At 37.0% G+C, this 23889-nt stretch overlaps 1 protein-coding gene across 4 annotated transcripts in view; it reads right to left on the bottom strand.

Annotated features, from left to right (window-relative positions):
• The window catches only part of SYNE3 (spectrin repeat containing nuclear envelope family member 3), a 205250-nt gene that overhangs the window by 71391 nt on the left and 109970 nt on the right, over positions 1-23889 (bottom strand). For all 4 annotated transcript variants that reach the window (XM_074213018.1, XM_074213016.1, XM_074213017.1 and 1 more), the window contains 3 exons: positions 10507-10681; positions 4308-4490; positions 3306-3449 (listed from right to left, as the gene is read on the bottom strand). In XM_074213018.1, coding sequence (XP_074069119.1) covers positions 3306-3449; positions 4308-4490; positions 10507-10681 — 502 coding nt within the window. The remainder of the gene's footprint in view (positions 1-3305; positions 3450-4307; positions 4491-10506; positions 10682-23889) is intronic.

Here is a 23889-nt window from a genome sequence, read left to right on the forward strand (position 1 = left end):
AACTACACAGGAACCACAGGATATAAAGCTCTTGTGGAGCATTCTCCCTGGAATAAAAGAGAATATCACTCATCTCCCACATTGTAGTCTTGTGAACTCCCCACAACTTTATAATGCTACAGGAGTTTTTATATTTGGAGGTTTAGAGTATTTTAAAGAAAACATGCCTTGAGATTCCCCTAAGTGGGAACAATTCACTAATGTATCAGGGCATTTTCATCATTGGAATTTATCAAAAACAGAACAGGGGCTCCTTGAAGTACAAATTGAGGGAGCGAAGTCATTACCCCCTGGAGTATTCTTGATATGTGAAGATAAGGCATACAGCTCTATCCCATGGCATCCTATAGGAGGACCTTGTTACCTAGGCCAATTAGCACTAGTGTCCACACCATACCTTAATTTCTCCAGAAGCCCTAGGAAAACAAGGAACATTCCCCTGGCTTCCAACTGTAATAATAATGTTAAATTTCTATCAGTATCAGAAACAGTAGCCACATCCTTTTTCACACCAGGGGTAATGGCATCTATTAATTATAATACCATGAAAAAACTTGCATGTTGGGCAAAAGCTCAGGCTGACATTACGTCCATGGCTTTAATGGATATAATTATGGATGTACAGAGCTACACTACAAAATAGAGCTGCAATAGATTTCTTGCTTTTATTACCTAATCAAGGTTGTGAGGAATTTGAAGGCATGTGTTGCGTTAATATTTCAGATAATAGTGCTTCAGTCTATGCTAAAATTAAAAGGCTACAAGAAAATCTTGATAAAATAACTGTACATGAAGATTTCTTTAAGGATTGGTTAAAATCTTTAGGATTACCTGCTTGGCTTTTGGCAATTGTTAAACCTATAATTGTAATTTGCTTAATACTTGTTATATTCTTGTTGTTTGGACCATGCATACTTTTGTGTTGTCAGAGATCTCTAGAAAACATGCTCTCCCAGGCCTTTAAACAAAAAGGGGGAGATGTTGTGTCATATGTATTCCAGGCTAAGAGCTATGAAGGGTTAACACAGAAATAGTTATGTGCTTTAACCAGCAAGATGTACTTCAGAGCTTAGATAAGGGAGTAGCTGCATGTCTGAGCTAACAAGGTGTATTCCCAGGCTCAGATAGATAGCACATTCTGAAATAATTACCTTCTGCACTTTGTTTATCAAATCACTGTTTGGTTCTCAAAACAATCTGCATTCTGTTTATCAAAACACTGTTTGGTTCTCAAAACAATCACCTAAGACATGCACAAGGATATGCATGTGAAAAAAATGCTTGCTAAAATGCTTATGTAATTGGTTACGTAAATGTAGAATATAAAAGTATGTATCCTGTGATCAATAAACAAACCAGCTTATGCATCATATTGATGTCGGCCTGGGTTCCCTCCTCCGGACTCGACACTCTAACATGGTCAATCCAAACCTGCAGTACTATGTCCAGTTGTAGCTATCACATATTAAGAAAGATTGATAAACTAAAGTGTGTCCAGACCAGCATGATGAGAAGAAAGGAAGGAAACAAGTATTTTTAAAGTACCTATTATGTGTCAGACTCTATTGGGAACTTTACAAATATCTCAATCAATCCTTATAACCCTGGGAGGTAGGGATTATTATTATTTTTATTTTATAATTAGAGAAACTGAGTCATATCACACTAGTGAACTAGTAGGTTAGAGTTAGACCCCCCTAACTCCAGGCCCATCATGCTAGCCATCCTATTATAGAGAATCAGCTGAAGGAACTGGAGAATGTTAGATAGGAAGAGAACATTAAGTATTTGAAGGACTAATATGAAGGATTGACTTTATTCTGTTTCTAGAGGGTAGAACTAGAACCAATGAGAGGGTTACAGGGAGGAAAATATTAATTCAGGAAAACTCTTCAACAATAAGAGCCATCTAAAGTGGAGTGGTATGCCTCCTAAGGTAATTAGTAGAAGTCTTTAATTCTCCAGTAGTTGAAATATCCAGAGACTGGATAGTTACTTTTGGGGGAAGGTGTAAAGGTGAATTGTATTTAGGTGTTGTCCTCTGTATAGGTTAGATTTTTTTGACCTATAATCTAGAAACATCTAAAAACATCCTCAAAGAATAAGTGACAGCTTGAGGAATAATTGAGTTTCCAGAAATATGCTTGGGGTAATATTTGGTGAAAAATCAAATCTATAACATTAAGTAATGGAGAAAACCCACAAATACTTTATGTTTACTTTTTACATGGAATATAACAACTTATTTTCCATGTAAAATCTACTACTCGTTTCTGAACTCAATACCAATAGTAATAACCTTAATTATGGCACAGCCTTCATTCTTCAGCCAGAAAATGTCTTCTAAATTAACAATGGTTGGGTTGGGCCTGTTCTGACATGCTTTTAATTCATTTTCAATTTATTTAAAATGAAGGTCATGGCCCTTCCTTATTAGGAGAACTTAACATACTTGAAATGTACTTTTGTTTTTGGGATTTCAAAAGTAGATATTATCCAGTGGAGTAAAAAGAAGGAACAGAAACAAAATGAATGTTGTTGTTTGTCTTAATAATTATCATTTTTGTGATCCAAAGAAAGGTATCATGGACAAATGGATAAGTTTTTGAATTAGGAAAATCTGGGTTTCTTCTCTTAGCTCTGATGAATACTAGTTGTATGAGTCTGATCAAACCATACTCTCTGAGAGATCCAAGTTCTCTTATGGCTAAATAAGACAGTTGCTAATGTGCTTGGGTGGAGGGAATTTTCTCCCCTAGAGGGGAGAGAGGTCTCTCTCTCTCTAAAACAAAAGTTTTGCATTTCTCCCAAAATAGTTTTTTTCTTTTCTTTTTTTCTTAAAGAAACCTTAGTGGACAAAGAAGAAAAGACTTAAGGGTAATATGGTAGCCATATTCAAGTATTTGAAAGACATTAAGTAGAAGGTGAATCTGACTTCTCTGATGACTGAAGAGGGCTGGGAACAATTGATGTCAGGAAAAAAACTTCTCAATTATCAGAGCTTATCCCAAAACAGAATGGGTTCCTTGGAGGGGATGGGTTCCCCATACCTTTGAGGTCTTCAGCAAAGTCTAGATGATGGAAATTCCTTTTGAGTATAGATTAGACTAGATCCCCACTGAGCCGCTTTCAAGATCCAAAAACTGGATGACAACAGTCATCAGTTAAATAAAACCATTCATTCAGGTGGGTAAAGAAGGGATTAACCATAGTTTGATGGATGATCTGAATCCTTTCATTCAGACTAACAGTCATTTACTGCTGCTGGATCCTTGGCAGAGACATACCTACATTATCCCACTTACCTGCAAGTGCTGGAGTTGGGCCTGCTTGCTAGGAAGGTCTTGCTGAAATGCCTTCTCTGCTTCTGTTCTGATGTGGAGATCTGCTAACCTCTTCTGCAGTATTTCAAATGCAGTATCAAAGTCATTGTGCTGAGTTATTGCACCCTAAAGAGACAGTGACACATACCATGAAAATCAAGCCATTTCTTCATCTATTCTCTTCAAGAAGATTCATGATATGTCCAATACAAATAAGGAAGGGCACAACTTCCTCAAATAATTAAAGTATAGTCATGGGGGAAAGAAAGCCTTTTTATTCTGTGGGGTTCTCTTTCATGTTTTATACTTATTTCTGAATATGTTGTTTTCTTTTTGAATTATATCAGCTCTTTGAAGGTTGGGACTATGTTTTTTCCCCTTTAATCCCTGTATCCCTAGTGCCTAGAACAGGTACCTAGTAGGTACCTGACAAAAGAAATGGGCAGGCTTTAGAATAAACTGCTTTGTCACTGGAAGCTCACAATAATAACTAGCCATTAAACATTTATTAAGCTCCCACTATGAGTGAAGGATTGTGTTAATTGTCATCAATATAAAGACAAAAGGTCTACCTCTCAAGGAAGTAACATGTGATGTGAGAGACAACATGCAAACCTGCTACAAGATAAAGTGAAAATCATCAACTGAGAGAGAGCACTAGAATTGGGAAAGGCTTTCTGTAGAAGTTTAGCTAGGACATGAAGGAAGCCAGGAGACAGAGAGGAGGGAGAGTATTCTAAGTAAAAGTCATTTAGAGCCAAAAGGACATTAGAGAAGTAGTAGAGATGAGGCCTGTCAGATACTTAAGAAATGATACTCTTAAGAAAGTATATTATAGATAGGGGTTTGGAGTAGATGATCTTTATGTTTTTATTGAATTCTGAGTTTTACTGACATCTTGGCTCATTGTATCCTTGAGTTTGCACCAAGGATACTTATCATTGAACTGCAACTGAGTCCTCAGTGGGAGATAATACTACTTACCTGCAATTTGCTTTTTCTTTGCAGGAGATTATTATGCAGCAGGTCTCTCTCCTTGATAGTATTGGCCACTTCTTCCAAAAAACACTGTGCCCTTTCCTCACCAAAGATGCTGATCAGCAAATCCTTCTTCAGTTTTAACATGATCAGTTGTTCCTTTAGGCGTGAACTTTCAGTCAATGCTGCCTAAAGAACAAATCTCTGATCAATCATTAGCGAATTCAGAAAAGAAAACCGTTCACAATTATTCAGGTCATGGAGGAATCTGTTAGTATAAGCTTCCAGAATCATAGAGAGCTGACACAGAAACTGAAGTTTGGTATAATAAGAGGAAGTTGAATTTTTCATATGAGATTTATATAGTATGCATATTTCTTGGAGATCAGTTGTCATCCAAGCCGCTTTCTCTCTCTCTTTATTTTTTTAGAGTTTGGGGTTGTTTTTCTGTCCTAAATATAGCAGGATCCTTTAAAGATGCACCATCCTGTTGTAACTCTGAGTTCAAGCCTGGATCATTGGCAAAAGATTCTTTATTAGTGAAGAAGAGTATGACTCTATTTTGGGTGGATGAGCTTTCCCCTGGGAGTGAGATAGCTCAGTTCACTTAAAAGAAAGGAAGGCCCCAGTCTCACCCAAAGGGAAATTCCCTGAAGTCTCTAGCAAGAAAACCTGAAAATCAGAGATCTGTTGAGACACTACATCTTCTACTTTATAGCTATCAAAAGCTTGGCTCCCATAAGACCTATAGACCTTATATTCCATAGTGAAGTCTGAAGCAGATTAAAATATTATTTGAAATATTTAATAAAAAATTAAAAACACAATAGAACATAGACAATGCTAATAAGAGATTTTAAGTGAATATACAGAGGTATGTGGTTTGAGTTTGACACCACTGCTCTACCTGTCTGCTTCTTTGTCTTTTTCCTCTTTCTTTTTTCAGGTTTCTCTCAGAAGGGTATCTGGAACTATATGTATCATACCTCAAAGCAAGATGCAAGAAGAATGCCTTTCTTCTCCTAACCTTCTAAGTCAACTTCAGCCCTCCAGGTATATAATCTCCGTTCTTCCAGTAGTGTGTACAGTCTTATATAACTAATAAAATGATTATTCTATTCTAATAAAAAGTATAGCTGACATTTACATAGCACTTGACGTTTGCAAAGAACTATAGTGTTATTTCATATGAGTTTCATAAAACAGCCCTAGGTGAAAGGTATTACAGGTATTTTGTCTTTTCTAAAGACAAGGAAACCAGAACTAAGAGAAAAAGTTAGATTATCAGAAAAAGGTAACAGAGTTAGCAATGTTTGAGACAAGATTTAAACCTACTAGGTCTTCTGACTCTCAGCCTAGAACTCTCTCTACCAACCTAAATGTCATTAAGTCTTGGGTTAGTAGCAAAAACCAATGGAAACTGACTGGAAGAGATGTTTGTGAAATGCTTGCTTTCTAAAGGCTGTCATGAAGGCAGGGGCAGTGATTGATATCATATTCAGCAAGTGGACCTAACGGAGGTTACAGATGTCTTCCACTTTCACATTGAATATGTCTTCCTAGCCAGTTTCAGCCTCCATCTTCCACAGAGCCATCTTTAACTACTTCATGATCCATTCCATTGGAATGCCTCTTTTTCTGAATTCTCAAAGCACTTTTTCTGTGGACTTCACAGTTCTTTCCCTTTGAGCAAAACTAGGTTGAGAGTAAAGGAAGTTATAATGAGGTAGTGAATTCTTGTGGCCACCACTGCTTAAGAAGACCACTTTGAACAGCATGAGATATTATCAGTTTCTCCACAAATACTAAAAGAAACTGATTCTTTGAAAGAACTAAATTGGGCTACTCAAATCCTAGATCATAGTATAATGAACTAAATAGACATAAATGAGATCTTAGAAATCATCTAACCTAAACCCCTCAATTTACAGATGAAAACCTAAGATCCAGAGGGTCTTTGTGACTTTTTCATCACCAAATCTGATGGTCTTTTCTCAATTCTAATACATCTTAATCTATTTGCTGTAGTACACTCCTGTGTTCTGTTTCTTCTCTGGTTTTTCAAAACTCTCTCCTGGTTTTTCTGCTGCTGTCTGGTCATTCCTCAGTCTCCTTTGTTGGATCATCCATATCATGTGGTGTTCCACAAAGTTCTGTCTTAAGTCTCCTTCCCTTCTCATACTATACTCTTTCTTCATAACATCATTAGCTTTCCTGGTTTTAATTATCATATCTATTCAGAATACTGTTTCCCCTGAGTTTCAATCTAACATCAACAATGACCTTTTGAACATTTCAAACAGTCATTCCAGAGACAACTCAAACTCAACACATCCAAAACATAATTCATTATCTTCCTACTGAGATGTTTCTGTCTTCCAAACTTCCCTAAAGATACCATCATTATTCCAGTATAACAAGTTTTTAATCTTGGCACTATCCTTCCAAAAGATCTTTTACATCTGGTCCTTTCTCTGCTCACACAGCTACCATGTTCAAGCAGTCGTTTTATCCTACCCAAATTATTGAAAGTGCCTCCTATTTGACTTCCTTCCCTCAAGTCTCTCCCCTCCAGTCCATTTTACATGTAACTATTGCCAAAGTATATTCCTTTAGTGTAGATTTGACCAGGTGGTTCATCTATTCAATAAATTCCTCTGTTAACTTGGAAAAATCCATCATCAGTCTTTGAGGTTTAATTTGCATTTGAGTCAAACTAGCTTTCTATCTTTTCCTTGTATATAATACATTTCCTGAAATTTTGACTTCATACTGGTTATCGTCCATGTGGGGAATGTATTCCCTTCTCACTTCTGCTCAAGAAAACCATCTCTTCTTTTAAGATTCAAGTATCCCCTTCTCCCTGATCTTCTGACATAGTTGCCTGCACCCTATTACTATCTAAGATTTAACTCTTTATTCTCTCTTTGTGTTTAGTCACTTATAAATATGTTTATCTCCTGTATTAGAATGTAAACTTCCCCCAAACTCTTTGTAATTATATCCTCAGTGCTTAAAACAGGGCTGGACCCATTCTATGTACTTAACAATTCAAGATCCTATAGGTACTGAGTGGCAAAGTCAGGACTCAAGTATTTGTAAGGTATTTTGCACAGTACCTCGTTTGGACTAGGGTCTCTATAAATGCTTACCTCATCCCCCTGTCCCTCCTTTCTGATGCTGTAAAAAAGAATTTCAAAAGAGAGGGAGAAGGAATATTTCTATAAATCTACAGGTGTTAAGTGGGTTTATAAATATAATCTCATTGCATCTTTACAACAATCCTGTGAGAATGGTACTGTTGTTATTTTCATCTTACAAATGAGGAACCTGAGGTAAACAGATTAAGTGACTTGCTCAGGGTCATACAGCAAGAAAATATCTGAGGAAGATTTGATGTAGGTTTTCTTGACTCCAATCCCAGTACTGTCTCCATTGCAACACTTGGCTGCCTCTAAGATTTCATCTGTTTGATCACTTCTTCCACCAACACAGAAAGAGAACCCAACATATGTTAGGAAACGGTTTCTCTTGGTTGCTTCTTGTGCAATAGATACAGGACTCTCCTGTTCCTAGCACTTCTTGATAAATAGTGGGAATTTAATGATTGTTGATTGCTTGTTCTGATAATATTCAAAGCCTTCCTTATTTAATGCCTACTGTGTACTATGCACCATAATAAGTATTTTTTACAAATATTATCTTATTTAGTCCTCCTGGGCAGAATTAACCAGGGTTCACAGTTCACTGGCACAGTTAATAACCCAGGGTCACCTGCACATCATGGTCAGATATCAAAGGAGTATTTGTGACTCTAGGGAACCAAAGACAGAGGAAATTAGTGTAATCAAGGAATGTTTTGTGGAGGAGGTGAAATTTGGGACTGGAATTCTGCAACACAGAAAATGTACCAATCAAGAGGAAAGAGGGATGCCAATTAAGTTTAACTGTTAGGCATGGGGCCAGGTTCAGCCATCATCACCCACGGAACTTCAAAAACCATATGATCTGGGAAATTTCTATTTATTTCTGGTCAAGTCTTCTGCCCCCAAATTCAGCATTGCTTTTATCCTCCTCTGTATTTCCCAATCATTGCCTTTATGCACAGTTACATAAACCTGGGACATTGAACTTCTCCCTACTCCTTATGATGATTGCTTACATATTCTTTAAACTCCAGTTCAAATGTTTCATTCATATCAAAGCTTTCTCCTTCTTTTCCAGGCACAATTCTCCTTTCTCTCACATTTCTAATCATGTTCCTACTTTGCATCTCTCTTATTTATGGTTACCTCAATATCATAGTCCCTTTCCAGACTGAAAGTTGCATAAAGTCAAAGACTTATCCCAATTAAATTTAATTGGTTAGTAGGTATCTCTTCCAGCACAGAGAAATGTGTATTCTCTGTATACCAGAGGTACTGAATAAAACTGTGGAATCGAAGAGCTAAAACTATTCTAGTGCAGCTGAACTGACAGCATATAACCTAATTGTTGAAACTAAATTAAATTAAATTTCCTCCCAGAGTATAATCTAGGGGAAAATAATGACATATAGAAGTTTGTCTCTCTATTAGGCAACTAAGTGGAGGAAAAAACATAGAGTGATGGACTTCAAGTCAAGAAGACCTAAGTTCAAATTTAGCCCTAGGTATTTACTAATCTCTGTCTGCCTTTTCAACTATAAAATAGGGATAATAGCACTTACCTCCCAGTGTCTTTAGGAGAACCAAATAAGATAATATTTGTAAAAAGCACTTATTATGATGCTTGGTACAGAGTAGGAATTAAATAAATGCATTTCCCCCCTCATCTATTCTCTTCCATGCTTCTTCCCTGTTGCCTGCTCTTAGGTGCAATCCTTCATTGGGACTAGCTCAACCTTTGGGTTCTAATTCTATGATCTTTTAATACTCTTAGATCAACAAGGTGCTCTCAGCAAAGAATTGATACATTCAGCTGTTGTCTGAATTTTGACTTTAGAACATATATTTACCCCAAGGGTGAGGGAAGAGCTTTATCCAACTAACAAACTGTGTGTGTGTGTGTGTGTGTGTGTGTATAAAACAAATGATTATTCTCTTAACTAAAAATCTACATTAATGAAAATTCTTTTCCTTAAAGATTTAGTCATTACTTCAAGGTAACATTTTATTAATATCATCTCTTACTTGATGAAAAAGCACATAGAATGTCAGAGCTAGGAGGGACCTTAGAATGATAGAATATGAGAGCTGGAAGAGATTTTAAAGATTATCCTCATCATCATAAATGATGCATATTTATAAAAAGTTTAAAATTTGCAAAGCACTTTAAGTGCATTTTATCTCAAATAAGCTCAAAAATACTCTGTGAAGTGGGGCTACAGATATCTCCTTTTCCAAAGTGGGCAACTGGTTATCAAAAGAGAGAGACATCACAGAATCATGATAAAGTTGGAGGGGACTTTAGAGACCATTTAGTCTAAATCCCCTTCTTTTACAGTTGGTGAAACTGGGGCTTAGAGAAAGGAAATTATTAGCCCAATCTCAAGCCTATATTATTGTGATTGTATATTATGTATAATTATATATGATATATATAAGTGATTAAATTCATAGTCAATAATTGCTCTAATTAATTATATCACCTAAATAAATATATAGATTTTAACAGATATTGTCACTGTTACAGTTTAAACAACTCTGAGGTGGGTAATGCAAATGCTACTATTTTGAGATGAGGAAGATCACAGAATTATACAATTGAAACACTAGAAAAGTCTTTAGAAGTCATCTAATATAACCTCTATTTTGGGTGAGGTGGAAGAAAATAAATAAGGACTTATTAAGTACTATGTGCCAAACACTGTGATTTACGAATATTGTCTTGTTTAGGTTCTCATAACAATTGGGAAGAAGATGTTTTTTATTATCCCAAAATTGAATCAAAGGTTAAGAACTTTACCTGGGTCCACATAGCTATAAGAGTCCGAGATGGGATTCCACTGTACCACTTAGCTTTCTATGGGTCTTTGTGCTCCATAAATCATTCAGACTCAGACCTTTTAGGACCATATCTAAAATGATAGCAAGGAGCACTTTATTGATTAGGAGTGAAAGTTGCTTATTTGCCACTCTCAGTGAGCTACCCCATGGATATTTCCTTTCAATGCAAACTAAAGGAATCTAGAGTAGCTTTCCTTTCATGACACCATCCTATTTACCTCAATCTGTGGCAAAAAGGTATGAATCGATGGGAGATCTGGGAGGCTGTCAGTGATAGACAGGAGTCTCTGGGTCAATGCCTTCCACAGCTGGAACTCCTGAACTGGGTGCTGAAAGTACTGCCACAGGTCTGTCCCATAACGGTTTCTCAATTTGGAAGAATTTTCTTTAGCCCTGTAAGGATCAAAAGGAAATACAGAAGACTATTTTAGCAGGATGGCACATAGCACTCCTTGGAGTTCTTAAGGAGATAGGGAATCCCTCAGCATTCTCCTTCTAGACCCCAAGGAGTATACCCTGGCCCTAGTCGATAGAATCAGACTTTGATAATCTAACCTTTCTTCTCCTAAGGGAGGTTGGGGGGTGGGGCATCTGAAACTGTGGGAAAGGTAGGATTTGGGAGCTGATGTGTAGCCAAATATCAAGAATGCAAGTTCCAGGGTAAACATGGAAGGGCTGCCTTAGAGATTCCCTTAGAGAACTGTGTCAGGAAATCACCAGACATGAGATCCTCAGAGATGGATTCTAGGATAGGGGTTGCATGATTGAATCATGCAAAAAACAATGCAAAGTCTGTTTCCTGGAAACTTGTAGGCTGCTGAGAGCAGAGCAGGGGATTTCTTATCCCCTTTCTCCTTTCTGGGAGAGCATGTTTTCCAAATCTCCATTTCCTTAGAGTTTATGTAATTTCTCTGTTTACTTCTGTCTTCTAAGTATGATAAACATGGCAAACTCTTACATTGCTAATTTACATGTGTTTGTTCACAAATGGTGGTAAAGAGAGACAATAGTTGAGAAGCACCCCGGGGAGAGAGTTTACAATCATAATGTATAAATGTTACACCTGAGAAATTCTTTAACTTTGGGCTTGAGTTAGAGAGATAATCATTGATTCATTTAAAAAAAAACAGCTTTGGGGCAGCTAGGTGGCACAGTGGATAGAGCACCAGCCCTGGAGTCAGGACTACCTGAGTTCAAATCCCACCTCAGACACTTACTAATTACCTAGCTGTGTGGCCTTGGGCAAGCCACTTAACCCCATTGCCACTTGGGCAAGCCACTTAACCCCAATGTCACAATTCTGGTGCCATTCAACCTAAAATGCTTTTAATTGCAACTTCATGCTCTTGTAAACAAGTGCAGAAAATACAAAATACAAAAACTAAAAACAAAACAAAACAAAAAAGCCCAGTTTCTCAGGTTAGATACAGAAACTAAGACCTAGATCTTTCTGGTCAAAGGGTTGCTATTTTTGTCTGGGGGAGGTTATGATGAGCTGTCTGGTCTTGGGAGGAGGGGCCTGGGCCTATTCCCTTCTCATTACTTTTCCAAGGCTGATTTGAAAGGAAGCCAGAGGGAAGGAGCCAAGAGAGTGAGTAAGAATGACTAGTACTGCTCCCCCACCCCCATCCCCTTCAAAGGAAAGGGGAAATATGAAGGAGTGATAATTCTACTTCTCCAGCAGAGCCTAGACACATCATTCTCACTACTACTAAATTAACTTTCACCAGAAGGAGAGTAAAGACTACATTCTCTGTGGGTGACTTCTGCATTCCCAACAAAGCAGGAAACCAATTATCTTCCTTCCAAACTAGAAGCCAATTCCACACCTTCAGAATGTGCTGGCAATTAGCCACTCTAAAGTCTGATGATTGACCTTAACTCCCTGAAAATTCCAAAGTTTCCCAAAGTTTTATGTTTGTGTTCTTCAGTGGTAAGCTCCAAATTGCCCACTGGGACTAAAGCCAAAGAAAAAACTGAATGGCTGGTTTAAGCCATGGAACTCAGATCACCACCTGTTGTACATATATCAACACTTGAAATCTGAGGAGGTCAATGAACATGTCAGTTCTGAAAAATAATGCAGGTGTCTGCCATTTTTCAAAACAAAAACAAGCAAGAGCACTCTTAATAGAAATGTTAAAGGCAAGCCAAAATATGTTGCAAGAACTTTTCAGACACAATTCTGGTGACATTCAACATAAAATGCTTTTAATTGCAACTTAATGCTCTTGTAAAAAAAGTGCAGAAAATACAAAAATAAAACAAGATAGGTCACATAGGGTGTAGTTCTATTTATTATGGGTGGATGGAGATAGGGAGGGTGGTAATGAGTGAGACAGAGATACACAGGTTACAAAGATAGAGATGAGAAGTTATTTATTAAATACTTATAATATATATCAGATACTATGCTAAAAATAAAGATTCCAGAATAGAAATCTGAGTATTCCCTGACAAGGATTCAATTTCTTAGGAGAAGACAATGAGAAAAGGAAATGAAGTTTCTTACAGAATGGGAGGCAACAGGTTTAGGAGAATTATACCCCTTCTATGAGAACCAAAGCACATCTGAGGAGGAGAATTCACAAAGGTGGAAAGGAAGTAGGGAGAGACTCCCAAACTTCTACTTTGAACATCTGAAATCTACAACTTATTTTTTAATTCTCATTGTTTCATCGATGATGCTTAGTGCCCTCAATTTCCCCATCCATGAAATCAGGAACAAGATACTGGTTACCAAAAGGCAGAGTGATATAGAAAATGATCTTGATTTGGTAGAAGGTGGTGAGGGGATAGGGATATAATCTTGATGCTCTGTTAAGATGTCACAGATTTCAATGAGGGACCAGCAGGGATATAACCAATAACTTCTTGCCCCTCACACTAGGAAACTAAAACCATACAAAAACCTCCGAATTTCCCAGCTACTCAGCTTGTTCATTTCCCATAACCTACTCCTCATTTACACACAGAGATAGTGTAAATGATCATGCACCCATGTCCAGGTTTAGAAACTCTGAGATTCCTTCATTTGATCACAATCTTTTATTATTCCTTTTCTCCCCTCTACCTTATAAAGCCTGTTCTTCATGCTTAGTATTCCTCCCTCCCTGAGTCCTATCATAAGTCATTCCCTATCTTGATTTCTTGATGAGACAGTTCAACTCCACACTCCTCTCTAATACTAGAATCCCTTGCCCTAATCATATCACCAGTCATATTTTGCCAATTCCCACCTTGGATCACTCCCAAGCACTGCCTTCATTTCTATTCATGTGCTGTAGAAAGGAAATGCAGAAAGTCTTTAAATTGTACTGACTGGGTCCACTATGAATTTGTTACATGATCTCAGCTGAGCCCTCACTGCAGCAAGGCAACCCTTTTATACATCACTAATTGAGCCACTATCCCACTTAGCAAAATTATTTTTCCAAATCTTTTTATCCCTTTGACCTCCTATGGTATCCCTCCCCCCACCATTTTAGTAGAGTGCCTTGCCTCTTACTTTACCAAAAAAAGTAAAGCCATTCACTAAGAGCTCCTTCTCTCCCTTCTTCTTTATGTCACATTACTCAGATGTCTTCCCCTTCTATAACCTGTCTCAAATGAAGAGGTTCTCCTTCTCCTTACCAAGGTAGCTAGCTTTTTTTTTTGCCAACACCATTGATTTCACTCCATCCCACTTTCTCCAGTAGATGATTTCTCCCTTAAACATCCCTGCTGTCTACTTCCCTGCTACTTACAAACATTCTTATGTCTCCCCTATTGTTTAAAAAAAATCTTCATTTGATCCATACATACATATTATCTCTCTCTCTCTCTCTCTCTCTCTCTCTCTCTCTCTCTCTCTCTCTCTCTCTCTCTCTCTCTCTCTCCCCTTTCATGGCTAAAGTCCCTGAGAAATCTAATTATAAATGGTGCCTTAACTTCCTTTCCTTACTCTATTCCAAACTCTACAATTTGACTTCTAAGTTTAATATTCAAATTAAATTGCTCTCTCCAAAGTCATCAATGATTTCACACATGCCAAACTTGGTCTTTTCTCAAATCTTATCATTCTTGACCTCTGAACAGTCTTCATCACTTAAGTCTTTTCCCTTAATAGTCTTTTCTCTCTAGATTTCTTTGACACTGCTTTCTCCTCATTCTAACATCTTAGTCCTCTTTCATCCAATTCATGCCTGCTAACTATGAATGTCACCCAAAGTTCTTTCCTGGGTTCTTTCCTCTTTTCATTATCTAGATTCTTCCTTAGTGATCTTATCAGTGATCTTATCCTTGGATTCTCTTATCACCTTTATGTTGATAATTCAATCAATTTATCTAGTCTTAACTTTTCTCCTGATCTCTAGTTTCACATCTCTAAATGAGTCTCTAATAGCCATCTTAGTATGTTCAAAAATGAACTCATCTTTCCCTATAAAAACCTTTTCTTTTCTGAACTTTTCTATTCATGTGGAGGGAATCACCTAGTTACCCAGGCTCACTACCTATCTTCCATGACTCTTCACTTTTTTCATTTTTCTATACCCAATTCCTTGTCATTGGCCTGACAGTTTTACCTTTGTAACATCACACACACACACACACACACACACACACACACACGCCCTTCTCTCTGCCATACCTTGATGCAGGGTGCTTGTCATCTCACATCTGTACTATTGCAATTGACCTTCCTGTCTCAAGTCTCTCCTACTCCAGTCCATCCTCAGTTGTCAAATTCATCTTACCAATATAAAGGTGTATATATGTCATGACCTTTCTTCAGTTACTCTAATAGTATCCTACTATTTCCAGGATCAAATAAATCCTTTTGGGGCTTTAAAGAGCTTCATAATCTGGACTCTTCTTACCTTTCCATTCTTACTCTATCATCCAGGAATACTGGCCTCCAGATTGTTCTTGTATATTCTATCTCCCACCTCAATACCTTTGCCCTGGTGCCTGATATTTTCTTTACCCCACCTTTGATTTCTTTGACTTCCTTCAAGACTAATCTCAAGCACCACCACTTTCCTCAGTAGCCTTTTCCTAGTTTCCCTAATGACTTGAGTTTTCCTCTCTAAGGCTTTCTTGCTTTTACTCTGTATATATACACCCCTGTGGTATGCTCATATTTATTTGTATGTCTTCTCCCAAATAGTATACAAGTGGCATGAGGAAAGAGAATATTTTTGTATTTTGCCTTTCTTTTCACTCCCAGCGCTTATATTTACAGCCTAGTACCCTCTAAGGACTTAACAAAGTGGTAGTTGATAGACACATGATAATAGCTCACACTTCTAGTCCCTTAAGGTTTATAGATTTATTTCCTCAAAACAGTGCTATGAGGTAGGTAATTATAAGTATTATCATCTTCATTTTACAAATGAGGAAACTTAGGGTCAGAAGTATAAAGTATAAATGTACATTTATTTAATGGTTGAGTAAATTAAAGGTCATAAAATGTAAACAACTGGCCCAGCTAGGATAAGAGTCAGAATTGAAAACCAGGTCTGCTGAATTTAAGCCAGAGCTTTCCATTACCTAAGAGTTCCTATGCCTGCTCTTTGTCAGAACTTGGCTTCAAACCCAGATTCTTCTCTGAGGAGGCCCTCTTAGTTGTTTCAATTCATAACCTTGATTCTCCAGCTGGCTGAACCTTCTAGGACTCAAACTCAAGTATTATATCTGGAAGGGACCTTCAGGTTCAGTAAGTTCAATTTCATCATTTTGCTACTTTTTATATGAAGGTATTCTACAGTGTTGGGTGGTGCAGTGGGTAGGAATGTGAGGACAGGATTCAGGATGAATTGAGTTCAAATCCCACCTCATACACTCACTTTTTATATGATCCTGGGTAAATGATTTAACAGTTATCTCAGTGTTGTTTTCTTTATCCACCTCATGGGGTTTTGAGGATCAAATGAAATAACATGTACAGAACTTTACAAAGTTTAAAGCACTATATAAATGTTAGTTAGTATTAACAAAACAATAACAACAATAAAAGTTTATAAAGTATTTGCCATTCATTCTTACACTTGATGCAACTATCTTAGGAATAATTATTTTAGTCATATTTTTCAATTTTATTTTATTTTATTTCTCTCCAGTTATATGTAAAAACAAGTTTTAACATTCATTTGTAAAACTTGGAGTCCCTAATTCTCTCTCCCTTCTTCCCATCCCACTCACCTTCATTGAGAAAGCAAGTTATTTGATATAGATTAAAAATATGTAGTCATCAGTCACCAGCATAATGAATTCTTGGTAATGCAATGGTGAGACCTTTGGAGCTAGGGCTGCCTGGGGTAGCCTCTGCTTTCCTTTCTTAGTAACTTGATAATGAATTGCATTATTATTATTATTATTATTATTATTATAATTAATCCCTCTTCCATTTGAACTAGATTTTGTCCTACCTTCCACACTTAATTGCTATTAGTGTGAAAAAACTGTTGAAATGGGCATGTTAACCTAAGTATGGCTTTTTAAGAAGGTGAAATGTGCAAAAAGACAAAAAAATCCAGGTTGTCTGTGGGTCTGTGAGATAGCAGTGGAAAGGTAGTGTAGTTGTTTTAACACTATTGTTATTATCTTTTAAATCATTTACCCCATAAAATATCAAAAAGGAAAAAAATGAAAATCAAAAAGTAGTCATGCAAAACATTTCCATAACAATCATGTTGTGAAAGTAAACATAGCACCCCCCCAAAAAAAAGAAACCTCAAGAAAAATAAATTTTAGAAAAGTATGCTTTAATCAGTATTTAGACAGCATCAGCTCTGTCTTTAGCAATGGATAACATTTTTTTTTATCATAAATCCTTCACAATTGTCTGGGGTCACAGAATTGCTAAGAAAAGTTAAGTCCTTCACAGCTGATTATTCTACAATTTTGCTGTTACTTTGTACATAATATATTTCTCATTGCTTCTGCTCATGTAAGTCTTCCCTGGTTTTACTGTTCATCATTTCTTGTAGCAGAATAATATTTCATCATAATCACACACCACAATTTGTTCAGCCATTCCTCATCTGGTGGGCATACCCTCAATTTCCAGTTTATTCCCACCAGAAAAGAGTTGCTATTCATATATACAGGTCCTTTTCCTTCATTTCTTCTGGAATATAGACCTGGTAGTAACATTGTTAGGTCAAAAAGGGTAAGGTATGGTTTTATAGCCTCTTGGGCATAGTTCCAAATAGCTCTACAGAGTGGTTCAATCATTTCATAACTCCTCCAGCAGTGCATTAATGTCTCATTTTCCCTACATCCCCTCTGACATTTGTCATTTTCTCTTTTTTGTCCTATTAACCAATCTAATAGCTATGAAATAGTACCTGAGAATTATTCTAATTTGTATTTCTCTAATCAATAGTGAGTCAGGACACAAATTTTTAATATGGCTATAGATAGCATTGATAACATCATCTGAAAACTTCATATCTGATCATTTATCAATTGAGGAATGACTCTTAACTAAATTTGACTCATTTCTCTGTGTTTGAGAAATGAGATCTATATCAGAGAGATGTATTTCAGTATTTTTTACCAGGTAAACTGTATTTCCCTCCATCCTATTCTTCCTATTTATTCCCCTATTTATTATTCTATTCCCTCTCCTTTTACCTTGCCCCTCCTCAAACGTGTTTTGCATCTGACTACCCCCTCTACAATCTTCCCTCCATTCTATCATCTCCCCTCCCATTTCTCCTATCTTCTTCCCCTCCTACTTTCCTCTAAGATAGATTTCCATATCCAATTAAATGTGTATGTTATTCCCTCTCTGAGCCAAATACAAGGAGAGTAAGACTCACCCCCCCTCAACTCCCCTCTTTCCCACTCTTCTACAAAAACTTTTTCTTACCTTTTTATGTGAATGTGCCCCATTCTACTCCCCATTTTCCTTTCTCTCAGTACATTCCTCTTTTATCCTTAATTCCATCTTTTAAAAATAGTATTCCTTCATATTCAACTCCCACCTGTGCCTTGTCTGTATATGTTTCCTTCTAACTGCCTTAATAAATCAGAAAGTTCATATTAGCTATCAGTTTCATCTTCCTATGCAGTATATTAACAGTTTAAAATGAAGTCCCTTAAGATTTGCCTTTCCTGTTTACCTTTTTAATGCTTCAAATGAGTCTCATATTTGAAGATCAAATTTTCTATCCACTTTTTCTCTTTTCATCTGGAAAGTTTGAATATCCCCAATGTCATTGAATGTCTATCTTTTCCGCGAAGTATATTTTTGCTAGGTAGTCGATTTTTTTTTTTTTTTTTGGTTTTTGCAAGACAAATGGAGTTAAGTGGCTTGCCTAAGGCCACACAGCTAGGTAATTATTAAGTGTCTGAGGTGAGATTTGAACTCAGGTACTCCTGACTCCAGGGCCAGTGCTCTATCCATTGCGCCACCTAGCCACCCTGGGGGCAGTTGATGCTTGATTGTATTCCAAGCTCTTTTGCTTTCTGGAATATCAAATTCCAAGTCCTATGACCCCTTAATGTAGAAGCTGCTAAATCTTGTGTCATCCTGACTGTGACTCCATGATAATTGAATAGTTTCTTTCTGGCTGCTTGAAATATTTTCTTCTTGACCTGGGAGCTCTGAAATTTGGCTATAATAATCCAGGCAGTTTTCATTTTGGGATTTCATTCAGGAAGTGATCAGTGGATTCTTTCTATTTCTATTTTACCCTCTGCTTCTAGAATATCAGGACAGTTTTCCTTGATAATTTCTTGAAAGATGTTGTAGAGGCTCTTTTTTTAATCATGCCTTTCAAGTAATTTTAAATTATTTCTCCTGGATCTATTTTCCAGGTGAGTTGTTTTTCTAAGGGTATATTTCACATTTTCTTCTAGTTTTTCATTCTTTTGGTTTTATTGTTTCTTGATTTCTCACAAAGTCATCAGCTTCCCTTTGTTCTATTCTATATTTTAAGGAATTATTATTATTATTATTATTATTATTATCATTATTTTGGGTTTTTGCTAGGCAATGGGGGTTAAGTGGCTTGCCCAAGGCCACATAGCTAGGTAATTATTAAGTGTCTGAGGCTGGATTTGAACTCAGGGACTCCTGACTCTAGGGCCAGTGCTCTATCCACTGTGCAACCTAGCTGCCCCAGGAATTATTTTCTTCAGTGAACTTTTGTATCTCCTTTTTCATTTGTCCAATTCTTCTTTTTAAGACATTTTTCCCCTTCTGACTTTTTAAGACTTCTTTTTTCATTTGGACCAGTCTGGTTTTTAAGATGTTATTTTTTCAGTATTTTTTGTGTCTTCTTTACTAAGTTGCTGACTCTGTTTTCATGATTTTCTCAGATCACTTTCATTTATATTTCCAATTTTTTTTCTACCTCCCTTACTTTGATTTTCAAAATCCTTTTTGAGACCAATTCATATTTTTCTTGGAGGCTTTGGGTGTAGAAACTTTGTGTTATCTTCTTCTGGGCATGTATTTTGATCTTCTTTATTACCACAGTAACTATCTATGTTCAGACTTTTTTTCTTCTTTTGATTGCTCATTTCCCCAGCTTATGACTTGATTTTAACTCTTTGCTAAGGTAGGGTGGAGGGTACACTGTCCTTTTTTTTGGGGGGGGGGTTGCAGCTGTTTTCAGAGAGATATTTCTTGGATTTTGCAAGTTTTCAATTCTTCCAAGGTCTTATGATCTAAGAAGTTTGTACTGTTCTCCTGCCTGTGCTCTGATCTGTGAGTAACCACAAGTACTTCTCTCTACCCTGGAACTGTGAGAAGAGTCCCCCACTCTCCTGCAGCAGCAGGTCTGTTGAGTTAGTGAATCTCCTCGTTCTGACTGTAACTAGGTCTGTGACTCAGATCTGAATATAGGCAAAGCAACAGAGTCCTGCCTCAGTGATGGCAAAGTGACCCCTGTAATCTCCTTCTGACCCCTTTACTATCTGTGGCCTGAGAACTCTAGAAGCAGCTGCCTCTGCTGATTAAATGGCTCCTGGTCTGCTGTGGTCTGGTCTGCATTGCAACCCTGTGCTGAACTGAACTCCACTCTCACCTGGTTGACTTTTCCTGCTGACCTTCCTTCCAAGTTGTCCTTGGCAATCTCTGGGCTGGGAGGTCTGGAAACTGCCATCACAGCTACTGACCCAGTTCCCTTGCTTCCTGTTCCTACCCAAACCCCTGCTGCTCTGTGCTCTTTTCTCACCCTGGGGCAGCAGACCTTTCTGCTGATCTTCCAAGTTGCCTTGAGTTAGAAAATTGTTTCATTCAGTCTTTTTGTGGGTTATGACACTCTAGAATTTGTTTAGAGTCATTATTTAAAGGTATTTGGAGTAGTTTGGAGGAGAACTTGGGCAAGTCCCTGCCTTTATTCCACCATCTTGGTCCTGCCCTTCCAAGATGGAATTTACTCAGTATTTTCCTGTAATGTTACTTTCTTTTTTTTAAAGATTTTTTCAAGGCAATGGGGTTAAGTGGCTTGCCCAAGGGCACATGGATAGGTAATTATTAAGTGTCTGAGGTCAGATTTGAACCCAGGTGCTCCTGACTCCAAGGCCAGTGCTCTATTCACTAAGCCACCTAGCCACCCTGTGTAATGTTACTTTCTAATTGAATGATAGCACTTTAGTGGAAGTACAATATCTGGTATTTATGTAGTACTTTAAAAATCACAAGACCTGTGAAATAGGTAGAGCAAATATTATTGTACCCATTTTATAGATATAGAAACTAAGGTCCAAAGAAGTCAAATAGTTCATACAAGGTCATGCAGCCAACATTTGGATTGGTGAACTTTACAATGAACCATGCTTCTTCAAATCAACTTCCTTTGGTGGTTTCAGAAATTGCAGCAAAAAGTCTGGACTGCCCATAGAATGAAAATGCTGTTTTTGAATTCAAAGATTTAGTGCTTTGAAGTTGTACTTATATAAGCTTCCTGCTTCATCTCATTCTTCTCAAGTGTCTTGCACCCATGTCCTCTTGACAAACCAAGGATGAAAGCTATCTAAATAGAATTGAGGAATAATATTAACTATGGAAACAAGGTAGGTGAAATGAATTTCCTCAGTGTGTAGTGAATTACTCACTCAGAGGTAAGTAATGGATGACTGCTTACCAGGGAGGGTATAAAAAAAAGGACGAGATTAACTCTTTGACTCTATGATTCTAAAGAGTGGAGCCAGCAAACATTTGCAATATTCGGTAGCTTTCTTTTCCTCAAGGTTTAATTTCAGAGAGATCGCAGAATCATATTGTGTTTTCTGCATTTTTATGTACCTCTTTCTGAACAAAACATCTGGGAGAAACACCTCCCCTCTTCTCTTCAATTCGATAGAAAACCTGTATCTCCTACTTCTGCTCCTCTCACCCACCATCTCAGGTTTCTGTTCTAGTCCTTTAGTCTTTTAATTCAGTAAGGTACAAGCCCGAATCACATTATCAAAGTGAATTACAGAATCTTAAAAAAACATACATATTAGAACTTTAAAAAAGTAACTTTAGTTTCCTTATCTGTAAAGTGAAGGGATTGTACTAGAACATATTGATAACCAACATTTCTATAGAGCTTTAAGATCTGTGAATCATTCTTTACAAGAACCCTAAGTAGAAAGTATGATAAGTGTAACTTTCATTTTACAGATACGGAAAATAAAATCTGGTGAGGTTAAGTGACTTGCCCATGATCATACAGCTGATCAATAAATGAAAAAATGAATGCAAGAGCCAGCCTCAAACCCAGTCCCTCTGATTCCAAAGCCTAGTACCCTTTTCACCATATTCCCTGTCTCTATTTAAAACTAAAACACACATTTGTAATTTTTATGGATTTTCAGTACACCAATTTCAGATATAAATGTTATATGTAAAAACTTTCTCCTACCTCTGATCTCTCAAACTGTTCAAAATTCCCTATTAATCCTGTCTTGTAGTTGCCTGACTCTCATGTTTAAGCATGACATATGGAAACTAATAGAATAGGTTTAGCTGTGTGTAGATTTGTGGCCCTCTAACCTAGAAGGACATTGCACATTCTTGCATATTCCTGAGGTTGGGAGAATTTTATTGGCAGGTTTTGCTCATTTTAACTGGAAATTGAAAAAATAATGTAAAGAAAGATGTGCTGACTCTGGAGCAAGGCCCTTGGTTCAAATCTAGGTTCAGACTTACAATAGCAAGTTTCTTTTACTCTGAGTTTGTTCCTCATCTAAATATGGGGATAATGATATTTGCATAATATCCCTCAAAGGAGAATTACAATGAAAATATTTTGTGAATCTTAAAGCTCTATGGAAATGCAATAATGATTAAGTAAGTGTCACCTTGGATATATCTTTGACCTATTTGACCTTGTCACAAAAATAAGGTATTTGGACTTAGTTATCTCTTAGAATCCATACAATTCTAACATTCTTTGATTCTAAGGTTATAGAGTTATAAAGATTCAGATTTGGAAAAGACCTCAATAAGCCATGTTGTCGAATATCCTCATTTACAGATCAGGAAATTGAATTCTAGGGAGGGTAAATGACTTGACTTGTAAGGTTACATAGCTAACAAATATCAGTGAAAGTATTTGAACCCAGTTCCTCTAACTATGCTCATTCCACTGAACTCTGACACTTCCTCCTTCTAGCTCTAATATTCCTTGATTCTTTTCTATGAGTTTTGATACTTAAAAGTTTAAGTTTAAGATTGGAAAAGTATTTTCTACATAAGCCAACTTATTTGGCAGAGCCTTTAGGCAGAGATGACCTAGGTTCTTAAGGGCTTATGGCCAGTAGAGCACATGTTCTAAAATTAGTTGAAAATTCTTCAAGGGGTCTAGTACTATTCATATACCTATCATAGCTTTTATTCAAAGCTAACTGGAAAGTGACAATTTTTTTTTGACAAGTCTGTTTCACTAAGACCCTCACCTAAGTAATAGATTTGCAGTCTGCATTATGAAGGAAGTTCCCAACTGGGACCTCAATGCATTGTTGGTGGAGTGGTGAACTGATCCAACCTTTCTGGAGAGCAATTTGGAATTATGGACAAAGCCTGAAAAGACTTGTATGAATAGAAGCTGTGTGAAATGAGCAGAACCAGAAAACATTATACACACTAACACCAACATGGGCTGATAATCATGATGGACTTGTTCATTTCAGCAGTACAATAATCAAAGACAGTTTTAAGACTTATGATGGAAAATACCATCCATATTCAGAAAAGGAACTGTGGAGTTTAAATGAAGACCAAAGCTTATCATCTTAAATTTTTAAAAGTTGTCTTCTGTCTGGATCTGATCCTTCTCTCCCAACATGATCAATATGGATCTATGTTTAGCATGGTTATTAATGCAGTCTGCTTTCTGTCAGGGGAAAGGGGGAAAGGAGGGAGAAAAATTGTGAAACTGAAAACCCTGCAAAAAATGATTGGTAAAAACTGCTGTTGCATGTATTTGGAAAAACAAATGAATAAAATATATTTTTAAATGAGGGCAGTTCCCACACTTGTGAAATCACATATTCTTGTGCTATTAAAGTTTTTGAAGTATGATTTGATTAGACTCTTCTCCCATATCTACCCTCCACTGCATTGCCCCCAGAAGAATAAAAAATATAAAATTCATAGAAACTACAAAATCCTA

Source organism: Macrotis lagotis, chromosome 1 (genome assembly GCF_037893015.1).
Source record: "Macrotis lagotis isolate mMagLag1 chromosome 1, bilby.v1.9.chrom.fasta, whole genome shotgun sequence".
Taxonomy (NCBI): domain Eukaryota; kingdom Metazoa; phylum Chordata; class Mammalia; order Peramelemorphia; family Peramelidae; genus Macrotis; species Macrotis lagotis.